This window comes from Salarias fasciatus, chromosome 22, assembly GCF_902148845.1.
Source record: "Salarias fasciatus chromosome 22, fSalaFa1.1, whole genome shotgun sequence".
In the NCBI taxonomy this organism is placed as follows: domain Eukaryota; kingdom Metazoa; phylum Chordata; class Actinopteri; order Blenniiformes; family Blenniidae; genus Salarias; species Salarias fasciatus.
This window is the reverse complement of record NC_043765.1, coordinates 19,272,234-19,284,483: the sequence shown is the minus strand read 5'-3', so window position 1 is coordinate 19,284,483 and position 12,250 is coordinate 19,272,234. Positions and strand designations below refer to the sequence as shown.

Genomic DNA, 12,250 nt, shown 5'->3' with positions numbered 1-12,250 from the left:
TCCGCTAGCTACGAGGCCTGTGATTGGCTGTGGTTTGTATCGGCCGCTCTGATTGGCTGCTTCCTGAGTGGTTTGAACCGGAAGAAGAAATATGAACTATGCTACATCGAGAGGTAACAACAATTTATGTTTTCTTCCTAAATTATTGCTTTAAAATCAATTCGGTTATTCATAAAGTGCACCCTTCTTATCAGCATTGGACACTCGTCCGGTTTATTTGAATATTCGCCGGTTTGATTGGTCGATGGCTCATTTTCTAACCAATATTAACCCGAATGCTGCGACTCTCCAGTTAGAAGTGAAGCCCCTTCTCTGCAGGATTTCATCACAATGAGCATTTTTGCACGTATTTCTAGTCCTCTGGATGTTATATGTTAATAATATTATTCTCTAGTTAGCTTCGCAGTGAATTACAAATCTGCGCAATGTCTACAGCACTGGATAGATTATGCGAGTTTATTTTACTTGTAGAAACCTTGCAGTAATAAATATGGTTTACCTTAATCGCATAGGTTTCTATGCTCTAACTCTTAACATAGATTGAAACAATTCACAAAAGTGATGCTTGTTTTAAGTCTTTGGAATTTACAGCAATAGATACAGCAGCAGTAACATGTTTTACGTCGTATTAAAAAAACAAACATAACAAGTAACATCAAGCCAAGCTATTATGTTATATAGATTATAAATGGTAGATATACTGGTGATTATAACAATAGTGGTAGCTCCTAACAAGTATATTAACAGTAATATTACAGTTAGCAGAATTTAGTTTTCAGAATAAATCACCTGATAAAATTTACTGCTCCCAAAAAGGTTTATGAGAAAGCAATATTTTTTAAATATGCAATATTGATTCCATAGCAGTCTGAACTTCTTGTCTTCAATACCCGAGACTTTTAACTAGATACAGTGTGAAAATAGATGGTTGAATAAATCTGTAAATGAAGTGAGTATAAAAACAAATTTGAGATAAGCCATATTGAAAAAAAAGTTTGTTCTCTATGGCATTAGTATCAGAGCTTAAACTGAGCTAATAATTTCAGGCAGTCATATCAATAAAAGCTTGAATGGTTTTGAGAGTTTTTTTATACAAACGTGCCAATCGGTTTTTGATGTTTTTCAAGCACATTATGCATAAAAAACTTTTATCATATTTGTTCACCCTATTTATACTATTAAAATGCACAGTAAATGATAAATAGATGCTGAAGCTGGTTTGATGTTTTGTTGTTGTGCAATACTCTGTTCAGACAGTTGAATAACAAAACAAATCGAAACATTAACGTCAGTAGTTTCTGTTTCCCAGTGTTCCAAATATTGCTTCATGTTTCATCATCATTTTTTGCAGATTGACTGATCGATACCGGGGATCTCTTGCTGTTGACACGATGTCTGACCGAGATGGGGGGGCCTCAGAGCCAGCTGGACTGGATGGCCTGCCGCCACTCTACAGCATTTACAAGGGAGAGGTGGTTTCTGTGCAAACCTACGGAGCCTTTGTCCGGCTGCCCGGATACAGGAAGCAAGGTTAGAATGAAGTGAAGTACTTGCAAAGATTTGCAGCGACTGAATAAAAGAACAGGCACAGAAGTAAATGAATTCAATTAATCTCAATTAGAGGCTGGGAAAAGTTGCCAGCTAAGGTATAAGAGATAAGTGATAGTCTGAAACTCTACATTGACTGAAATAATGCATCGTGCATGAAGATAAATCAGGAACTCAGTTGATATCCTTTATTCAACATTTAACCATGTAAAAACTACAGAGTACTTTGAGGTAAAGAATTCAGGATTCTTGCTTGGCTGTCAGAAAAAACAGACACGTGACAAACATTTGAAGATTACCTGCTCCACGAACTGAACCTCAGCATCCCAGTTATGATGCAACATGTTCAAAGAGTGACACAACTGGGAAAAATGAGTTTATTATATTCAGTTTCCAGTAAACAACATTGTGTCGACATTGTTCGATTAAAAATATTGGATTAATACACAGCTGGCAAAAGATCTGACATAAACTAAGCATATTATCTCATATCTTTTGTCATCCTCGATGATGATTTCTTGTAGCTGTGTCATGGTCGCCCTTGATCTACGTATTCACTTAAATATCAGGTAATAATTTTCACCACTGGAGGGCGAAGTCAACAAACTTCACCGGAATAAATTGAGAACCTGCTTCCTTTAATGAGTGTTTTCAGATTGAAATATTTAAAGCCATTTAAGTTGAACCTAATTTAAAGTGGGAGTAAATTAAAGTAGTTCAGAAGGCTGTAATGAGAAAGCATACTTCTAATTAATTTAACTAACTGAAGCAGATATTCTTCTTCTTAAAAGTTTTCTTTAAGAAAAAAAGAGAAGCTTGGCTCCACAGCACAAGTAAAACAAAGAGGAAGTTTCTCTCCAGCACAGATGCTTTTTTTTTTTTCTTTAGATGATGACATCTTTGTTATTATATTCTCTCCATTACATAATCCAGGTCTGGTGCATGTGAGTGAGATGTCTGCCACTCGGATAGAGAGTGCTTCAGAGATAGTGGATGTGGGGGAGCAGGTGTGGATTAAAGTCATTGGGAGAGAGGTAATGATACACTCACACACACACGCACATGCACACACGCACACGCTACCAGAGTGGGATGATTATCATGTCTTCCGCTCCTCAGATCCAGGGTGACAAGGTGAAGCTGTCCTTCTCAATGAAAGCTGTCAATCAGGGCACGGGGAGGGACTTGGACCCCAACAACGTCATGGCAGAGTAAGCACCTCATGAATTATTTATGTGTATGCGCATCAGTGCAGGTGTGTAGTATCATGTGTGTGTATGTTTGCAGGCAGGATGCAAGGCGGCGCCGACAGTTCAAAGACCACACTGGCAACAGGATCACGCTGGAGGCCGTGCTCAACACAACATGCAAGAAGTGTGGCTGCAAGGGTGCGACAACAGCAGGAGTTACTGCAGCTAGGGGGGGAAAAAAAAGAGATTTTATGGTTTGATCTGCTGACATTTCTTAATTTTAACTTTTTAAAAGTAGATGATTGCTCTTGACAGGTCACTTCACAAAGGACTGCTTCTCTGCTCCGGGCTTGCAATACGCTCTTGTGCCTGAAGAGGAGGACGAAGAGCCACAGCAGCAGCAGCAGCAGCAGCAGCAGACCTCCACCGTCACGCCACAGCAAGACTCAGACAAAAAGAAGAAAAAGAAGGTAAAGACTTTCACAACTCCCACTTCCTTCACTTTTGAATCTTTCGGTTGAATCATTTCATGCTGCAACTCTGACTGGTTGGACGGAACCTGTCAGGAACTTCACAAGAGGGGAAAAAAAAATTGCACTTCTGAAGCGAATTTGCTGTCAACAATAAGCTTTCTTCTTTTGACCCACAGGAAAAGAAAATGAAGAAAAAGAAGAAGCGGGAGAGGAAGGGGTCGGAGAGCGACAGCAGCAGCAGCAATGAATGCAAATCCAAGAAGCGGCGCCACGACCACAGCCGCGACAGAGAGGACAAGAAGAAGAAAAAGCACAAAAAACACAAACCGCACAAACACAGCTGAGACGCACACTGATTCACAATGGCACACACTGAGGCTGTCGGACAGACGCGGGAGGGGAAGTGGCTAGCAGCAGAGTGGCGACCTTCCAGCTGTGTAACGTTTAGAAACATGTCTACCAACTGCTTATTATAGACACCCCCATCCATTTAAGTTCAGGAAAGTTTGGCTTCATCTGCCACCACGCTATCGGAAAGCGCTTCCTGTCAAGCTTTCAGACTCATGCTTCGACCCTCCCCTTGTCCCGGAGTAACCTCCAGCTCCCCCGCAGAGGCGGCCCTCTGCACATCCACTGTAATCCAAGAGGTGTAATGAATACGGCAGCAAGTGGAGCGCCCCTTCCTTTAGAAGCCCGCATATTGTCCGCCGCTCTCCAGTGTCTCTGGGAAAGCCATTAAAGCGCACAAGGAGGTGAAATCTATAGACATACACACATATCACACACACAGGAAGTAGTAAAGATGCAAACAGGAAGTGTAATGCAGCTTAGCCTGTGTGCAACAGGAACCTCAGGATGTGCTCATGTCCTGAGGTTGTCCGGCACCCATTGACTGCCTGAAAATTCACATGTGTGTAAACAGCCCTTTTCCTGCATGCTAAGTGGTAAGATCATTAAAGCTGTGTGATTTTTTTTTTCTTTAAGTCTTTGACGGTAACTAAATGCTTCCCAGTGTCTTTGTTCAAGGACCTTGACCTGAGAATGGCCATGTTAGAGTCACACACACACACACACGGCCAACATGCTCACCCAAGGTCACTGTCAGTTAATGTTTTCAGCTGAAGCACGCAGGGCTCAAGTATTTACACCACACAGATCTTAAGTCTTCCTTTGGGGTCAAAGCAACACTTCTGTCCAACATAATTATGCTTGTTGCATGACTCACTGTGAGAATCCATTGTTAGTAATAATTTTAAACATTAAAACAAAAAAACAAAAAATAACAGACAGCTGTGTTGTGATGGTTGTGATTTACCCTTATGACGTAGTTATGATCTCTCTGCATGCGCACCTTTGGTCCAAAGGATGTGTGTAATTAAATGGAATTCTGGGAGAAAGAAATTACAGAAATTTCAATGATATGTCATTCATAACAACATCTACTGGTGCAAAATGCAGTGAGAGGTTAAACATTGCAGCGTGCCTTTACGTTGCAAAAACTGGTTCTGTCTCAGGGTGTGTGTGTGTGTGTGTGTTACGGAGGCTTCAGCCTGCATCTTCTCACAAACTCACCCCAGATCATGGGTTAGATATTATTTCACAAGTAATAATGCAGCTCAGATTTCTCTGTTAAAGATAAGAGTCAGCCACTATCCGGGCCGGATTGTTTCTAAAGCTTTCACAGTGCGTGTTTTCACTGAGTCAACATACTGGGCTTTAATGCAAATGTGAGCAACGAGGTAGGGAGTTTTCACCGACGCATTACAGGCCGTTTCACTGGGAGTCTCACTGTTGTGCTTTTTGTCCTCAATTAATAATGGCAGTTACTTTTATTGGAAAGTCACTGTAAGTGCCTTCTTTGTCATTCAGACTCTTTGGGTTCAACTTGAGTCACTGCTGATATTTGAGATGTACGGACTGCATATCATCAGTCTTTGTCTACAAAGCATGGCCTCCTTGGAAATATTCCATATTGACACACGGCGGTGGAGAACTGACTGCACTCCGGTCCTATAATTACACCTCTAGCTTGACCTCTCTTATCACGAGGCTTTCAGAATTTCTTCCAGCTCCCACATGAAGAGACCTGCTCTCATTGATGCGGTAGGCTTACTTCTGTTCTTTTGGCTCTTCTGGCCCGGTGGTAACGTCAGGAGGGGTTGGCGTGAGGTGGCGCGACTCCTCCCATGCCCTTTCACCCCTTTCACCCTGACTCCCTCTGGCAGAATGTCACGAACACATGACACCGGCCTACTGAGCGAGGGATTCAAATTTAGAAAGCACATTCGCGCATACCTAATTCACAAGTAGGAGGCATTACTCACACACCGAGTACAAGCTTCAACAAAACTCTGGGTCGGCCTAGCCGGGGCGAAGGTATACACACAGAGCGGCAGGAGCTGCTGAGGAGCTAAAATTAACCTCCCTGTCAGTCTCTGTAAAGCCGCTCGTGATGGAAACTGCAGTCGCACTTGGCTTGGACGCACACAGTGGCGTCGAGCTCCTGGACTGGGTCGACAGTACCGAGGTCAAAAGGAACTTTGCTCAACACCTGAAAAATTACGTGGAGCATGACCGTCTGCAATAGTATGAAACAGAATTTTAAAGTAACTTCTTAGTTGTACAGAATAAATGAGAGAAATGTAAAGGCTATTTGTTCGCATGTTTTAGGCTTTTATCCTGCATTAAACGTGGCACGCATGTAAAAGAAAAGAAATCACCAGGCAATTTCGTTGTTTAACAAGTTCGTCCAGCAGCGTGGACACTTGTTTTAGTTTTATCTTATTTCTTTTTATCTCAACAGACAATTGTTTTTGCAATCTAAATCTTGTCCAGATTTATCATCTGCACCATGCAAAACAAGTTTTCCTGTAAAAAAATGCAAACCTGCAGTTTTATAGAGAAAAACACAACAAACAAATCATTGGAATTTATTCAGTGTTTCTTACAGTAGAAGGAAGGATGTTGAGAAACAGATGCAGTCAGCAGTAATATACAGTTTGAAGGGTGACAGCAGCAGTTACGAAACACGTTTGCTCGGTGTGGGTTTTAGTGGCGTTCTGGAGTCTGGGACGCGGGGGGCAGGGGCTCGAACTGATGCAAAGAGATGCTGCTGAGAGGGAAACACCGTGCGACTCTTAAGCAGCTTTTTCATACAGACGCGTACAGACGACGTTCCCCAGCGTTAGCGTCTACGAAGAGAGAAGAGCCACAGTTGTAACACAATCAGGAAGCTCACTGAGAGATTAAACACAAGCGTTTTGTCGATGGAGCCACTCACCAGTGTGAGATTGTTTCCGCTGACCTCTCTGACCAGGCTGGTCTCTTTGCCATCCCACTTCTGCACGTGCACCAGCTTACCACCGTCAATCGTCACAAGGGACTGCGGGGAAGAGAAGCACAATAATAAGAAGGCAAACCACCTTTATACACACACACACGTAAAAAGAATTTCATTAAAAGTGATAAAAGCCGAGTAAGAACACGTCTTTCGCCTGCATTCCTTCTTTTAGGTAACTGTAGCCACTGTGTCCAACGCTCAGACGGAAAAACTCATGAGCTATGATGCGTGCATATCAGGTTTCATTCAGCAGAGTAAAGTCGATTGAATTTCAACAAACTACAGCAGGAATATGCTACAAAAGCAAACTTTAGCTGAACTGTGGCCTCCGACTCCTGCTGGGAACAGTTATGACACGTTGGGCAACGCATGCTGCAACGAAGGGACAAGAGTCAACAAAAGATTTCAGTCACAAAATTTTACTTTTAGCATCAAAAAACTCAAATATATCGTTAAAAGTTTTCTTTTTTTAAGATAAAACTGCAATACATTCGACTAAATAAAATGGGAATTATCACTGTAAAATTAATCTTTTTTGTTTTTTTTTTCTCTTCACACACACACAAACACACACACACACACACACACACACACACACACACACACACACACCCAACGCTCATTCAGACTCTTCCAGTGCTCCTTTGACTGAAATTTACCTAAACAGCTGAATGAGATCAATTTGTTGGTTTACTCTGACCCGGAGCACTCGCCCCCGACCTGACCGGCCTGCTTCCACCTCTTAGCGACTGACAACCTCCAACTGTGTTTGTTTCATGGTCCGACGCCTAAACGACTGTCACATATTAATGGTTACCCGAGGATTGTTCGACGTGCAGCGAGCCGACTGCTCCTCTGACTGGTTTACACAGTAACAGTCTGACTGAATGCGGCACTCGAGTGGAAACATGAGTTTCAAAGCTTTGAATCAAAGAAAAAAAAGTCAGAATACATCACTTGCTCTCTGATTATTTTTATTGGAAAATATCACTTTGAAAATAACATTATTAAAAGATTTCAGTTACGTTTTTTTCTCGGTTTCACACAAGCTTTTCTGAGCAGATGTTAGAGGCCTAAACTCAGCCTGACCTTGACACCCACGTCAGCTCATACCTTAATATACTTTGACTCCTGTCTATGCTGTTTTCAGCCCACTAGATGCCACTATATCTCTGGATGCAGCTGGGTCCTTCTACTCTGGATCTCTGATTAGATTAACAGAGACTGACAAAGGCCATACTTGTTTCATTGTAAGAAACTAAATAAACCTACAGCTTTACCATGTACAACAGCGCACTGTGACCTCTCACCTTAACGTTCCTGTTATCGGCAGTGGTCTCATCGAACTCCTCGCCCAGCTTGAAGGAAACCTCCGTGTTTTTGAAGGTGCTCTGGGTCTTCACCGTCACCTTGTCGCCGTCCACCAGGATAATGGTGGTGGGCTTGGTCATCGAGGCTACCGAGCGGGTTGCAAAGGGGACACCTGTGTGACATAAAGACGTGTTGGTGATGCAGTGACGAAAAAAAAAAAAAAAACCGTAAAACAAGTGGGGAATAAAAGCCTGGTGAATGAAGAGATTAAACAAATACATCTGTGACCTGCATGCAAATTAGCTGAGGACACAAATCAAATCAATGTTTTTTTTAACTCAGTATAAATAGAATGGTGAACATGAAAGCCTAAATGCTCTCAAAGAAAAACCAAATACTGTCCCTCCCTTGAAGTCTGTTATAATTAATTCTGTACGGTTGGAGATGATTACCACTGTTTCTCTGGGAACACTGAAAAAAAGTAAAAGATATAATAGTTGTTTAAATAAGGGATCTGTGATGATTCATAATGATTTGCCGGAATCTGATCATAAAACTCGTAGTTGTAAGAGTGGACTCGCCCTCTGGGGCTCCTCTGTTTATCTACCAAATCTACAGCACTTTCTTCAAACACTGCAGATTCTCACTGACCCTGTCGATGCCTGTCTGAACGTGTGTGTGACGGCAAATGGTTACTTGCGTTTTTTTCAGGGTGTGTATCTGCGCAGGATTATAAGTGTGTGTTTGATTGGGTAACGGTGACTCACATACTTTCCGTTCAGAGTAAAAAGCCTGCTCGAGTTGAGAGGTTGTCAATCCAGTTCATCTCTGACGTTCGGTTCCCACAACCAGTGCAGCTACAAGTCACTGTGGGTGCGCGGGTGGATGTGTGTGTGTGTGTGTGTGTGTGTGCGTGCACGTGTGCGCAGCTGGGGCCTTGATCAAAAGGATCAGGGGTTAGAGGTTAAAGGATCTCCAGTTACTCTGGAGACCGAAGAAGACAGTTTGATGGTCACAGGGTGTATAAATCTCTCCCTCTCTCTCTTACACACACATACACACACACTGAAATTCCTTCGTGTCATCCCGCGCAGCTGTAAAATTCAGAACACCTGCCCCCATCATGTCTACTCCAAATGTGTGTGAAATATCTTGAGGCCTCCAGTCCCAGAAGCTTGTCCATCTTAATATTCAACTCCTCCCATGGCTTCAGACAATGAGCAGCTTTCACCAAAGGTCACCCACATTGCATTGCAGTATGTGTGTGTGTGTGTGTGTGTGTGTGTGTGTGTGTGTGTGTGTGTGTGTGTGTGTGTGTGTGTGTGTGTGTGTGTGTGTGTGTGTGTGTGTGCCAGTTGTTTGCCATTCAGAGTTTCCCACAGTAGGACTGATTTTCTTCTCTCCACTAAAGCAGGGCCCCTCCCTCGTTTCCAGTGCTCGGGCCATGCGGTCAACCACTCTTCCTCTTCTTCTTTTTTCCCTCCCTCCTTTTAATCCCAGCCTCTCTTGCTTTCTTTCTGCGCTCTTCCCCTTCCCACCCAGCCGCTCTTTTCTATTCTAAATGTATTCTCCATCTTGGTTCCTCCCCTGCTGCTCATCTGCCCCTCCACTGCCTCTCTTTGCCCACTCTCTTTACTCTTCCCACACCCTGTATCAACAGCTACTCCACACTGTTTGAATAATAAACACACACCTTAAACCATTTATCCTTCGTCGGGCCCCATCTTCACATGTGCTCGCATGCACCACTGCATCCTCTCCGGTTACGCACGCATGCGCACATGTACAAACACAGACACACACACAGAAAATCCCCCTCCCACTCTACTTACCCAGCTCCTTCAAGTAATCATCAAATTTGTCGCTGCTTTTGAGGTTCCATGTGCCAACGAAAGCTTCGGCCATGTCTGCGGCAGTGTAGAGGAATGAGAGACTGTGGGACTGAGAGGGGGAGCAAGAGAGAGAGAGTGAGAGAGTGTGTGTGTGTGTGTGAGTGAGGCAGCGATGAGAGGGCGCTTCAGAATGATCGGAGAGGCAGAGAGGCAGAGTGAGTAGTCAGCACCGCGGGCCTGCAGGCTGCAATCCTACTGGCTGAATAAATACCGGCTGTTCCTGATGTCATCAGGCTGTGCAGAGACCGCAGAGGCGGTGGGAGGGGTGACAAGAGGGAGGAGACAGACACACACACTCACACACACATTTGAGGAGAGCATGTTTTGCACATGCTTTGTCACAAGGACTACTGTGCAATTAAAGTGTGTTGGAATTTTCCTGAGAATCGGCTCACACCAGTCTGCTTCATCTCTCGCTGTTTCTGTGCTGCAGATGTGGTGCAGAAGTGTTTCCTCACGTCAACACACACTTTTCGTTCTCACTCGGCCTACTCATGCAAATCTGAATTCGATCGTCCGGGAGGAGCTGGGAGTGAGGGGGGTCAGAGGGAGCAGCCGAGCCTGACCGGAGACGTCCAGCCACAGGGAATGAAAGGTAGAATAGAGAAAGAGGCCGTGGGTGGAGGAGAAGGAGGAGGGGATGATGAATAAGCCCCTGCTGTCAGACAGAGAGAAAGAGAAGACAAACAGACCGAGCCGGAGGCGAGGTGGGGCGACGATTGATTTTTTTTTTGGTCATGGTGTTCAAGGTTGAAAATGTCAAGACAATGTTTTCTGGTCATCCCGCTTTCTGAACCACTTTTGTCTTCTCTGATCCCCTTCTTAAGAGATCTTTTCACCTGGTTTCACTCATGCACGTCTTTACATTGTATCAATATAAACCTGGCCCGTCAGAGGCAAAGGGTGACCAAACAGTACAGTACATAGTTTCCAGCGCCGTGATGTGGTCACATGAGGGTGAAGCTGAGTCACACACGTTATTTTGACTGAGCATCATTCCAATGGAAGGTACAATAACAAAGATAGCTGCCATGTTTGAGAGGGACAGCACAGTATATCATTGGTACTGCTCCCACAACAAGAATACCTGGGGTTAGTTTCAGATCGGGGCCTTTCTATATCGGGTTTGCACAGTTTCTCTGTTTCCTTGGGTTGACTCCCGTTTCCCCAAATATACAAACACATGCTTGTTCAGTTAATTGTTTATAAATTATCTTGAGGCATGAATGTGTGTGGACCAAAGCCCTCTGCAGGGCGTATCTTCCCTTTAGCATATTGTCAGTCTGACAGCCCGGCTAACGTACCTTTTATTTAGATTTGTATTCTTCTATTGTTCAAGTTCATTTCCAACAGGTTCACACACATAGCTACAGTTTATGTATCTCATAAATATATAAAATACTTAAACATCGAGTGAAAGAAATGGCAATGGTGCCGATGGTCCGATGTATTCAGTGCAGGAATCTAAGTTTTCAGTTTTTCAGCCTTGCTGCAGATTTGTCGGCTGCACATCCATGATGCGAATCTCCCGTTCCACCACATCCCAATGGTGCTCTATGGGATTGAGATCTGGTGACTGTGGAGGCCATTTGAGTACAGTGAACTCACTGTCAATGGACATGGTCAGCAACGATACGCAGGTGGGCTGTGGCGTTGCAACGATGCTCAATTGATACTAAGAGCCCCAAAGAGTGCCAAAGAGGAAAATATCCCCCACATCATTACACCAGCACCACCACCAGCCTGAACCGTTGATTACAAGGCAGGGTCCTTTCCATGGTTTCACGTTGTTGGCGCCAAATTCTGACCCTACCATCGGAATGTCGCAGCAGAAATCTAGACTCATCAGACCAGGCAACGTTTTTCCAATCTTCTATTGTCCATTTTCGGTGAGCCTGTGCAAACTGTAGCCTCGGTTTCCTGTTCTTAGCTTACAGGAGTGGCACCCGGTGTGGTCTTCTGCTGCTGTAGCCCATCTGCCTCATGGTTCGACGTGTCGTGCGTTCAGAGATGCTCTTCTGCATACCTTGGTTGTAACGAGTGGTTATTTGAGTTACTGTTGCCTTTCTATCAGGTTGAACCAGTCTTCCATTCTCCTCTGACCTGGCAACAACAAGGCATTTTTACCCACAGAAATGCCGCTCACTTATTTTCTCTTTTTCGGACCATTCTCTGTAAACCCGAGAGATGGCTGTGCCTGAAAATCCCAGTAGATCAGCAGTTTCTGAAATACTCAGACCAGCCCGTCTGCCACAAACAGCCATGCCACATTCAAAGTCACTTAAATCACCTTTCTCTCCCATTCTGATGCTCGGTTTGAACTGCAGCAGATCGTCTTGACCATGTCTACATGTCTAAATGCACTGAGCTGCTGCCATGTGATTGGCTGATTTGAAATTTGCGTTAACAACCAGTTGGACAGGTGTGCCTAATAAAGCGGCCGGTGAGTGTATGTTACTTTGGTTAAATAAAGAAGTGAAAAGTAACAAAACCCAT

The 12,250-nt window shown here is 43.9% G+C and overlaps 2 protein-coding genes across 2 annotated transcripts; one reads left to right on the top strand and one right to left on the bottom strand.

The window, feature by feature from the left end:
• Window positions 1-78: 78 nt before the first annotated feature.
• Window positions 79-4,530, top strand: zcchc17 (zinc finger, CCHC domain containing 17). Its single transcript, XM_030120740.1, has 7 exons — window positions 79-113; window positions 1,352-1,530; window positions 2,482-2,582; window positions 2,668-2,759; window positions 2,836-2,936; window positions 3,054-3,208; window positions 3,388-4,530. Exons 2-7 carry the CDS (start codon window positions 1,392-1,394, stop codon window positions 3,553-3,555), a joined length of 756 nt encoding a protein of 251 aa, XP_029976600.1. The 5' UTR covers window positions 79-113; window positions 1,352-1,391; the 3' UTR covers window positions 3,556-4,530.
• Window positions 4,531-5,995: 1,465 nt separating this feature from the next.
• On the bottom strand, window positions 5,996-9,941 carry fabp3 (fatty acid binding protein 3, muscle and heart). The gene is made up of 4 exons (XM_030121141.1): window positions 9,695-9,941; window positions 7,862-8,034; window positions 6,492-6,593; window positions 5,996-6,402 (listed from the first exon to the last, which is right to left on the bottom strand). The coding sequence occupies exons 1-4, from the start codon at window positions 9,765-9,767 to the stop codon at window positions 6,349-6,351; spliced, it is 402 nt and encodes a 133-aa protein (XP_029977001.1). The 5' UTR covers window positions 9,768-9,941; the 3' UTR covers window positions 5,996-6,348.
• Window positions 9,942-12,250: the final 2,309 nt, after the last annotated feature.

Bases quoted from the DNA above. Each gene is read 5' to 3' on its own strand.
- zcchc17 (XM_030120740.1), top strand. From the start codon at position 1,392: ATGTCTGACCGAGATGGGGGGGCCTCAGAGCCAGCTGGACTGGATGGC. The intron at 2,937-3,053 runs GTGCGACAACAG...TGCTCTTGACAG, and splicing joins CAAGAAGTGTGGCTGCAAGG to GTCACTTCACAAAGGACTGC. The intron at 3,209-3,387 runs GTAAAGACTTTC...TTTGACCCACAG, and splicing joins ACAAAAAGAAGAAAAAGAAG to GAAAAGAAAATGAAGAAAAA.
- fabp3 (XM_030121141.1), bottom strand. From the start codon at position 9,767: ATGGCCGAAGCTTTCGTTGGCACATGGAACCTCAAAAGCAGCGACAAA. The intron at 6,594-7,861 runs GTGAGAGGTCAC...TCTTCCCCGCAG, and splicing joins CCGATAACAGGAACGTTAAG to TCCCTTGTGACGATTGACGG. The intron at 6,403-6,491 runs GTGAGTGGCTCC...CTCTCTTCGTAG, and splicing joins GCGGAAACAATCTCACACTG to ACGCTAACGCTGGGGAACGT.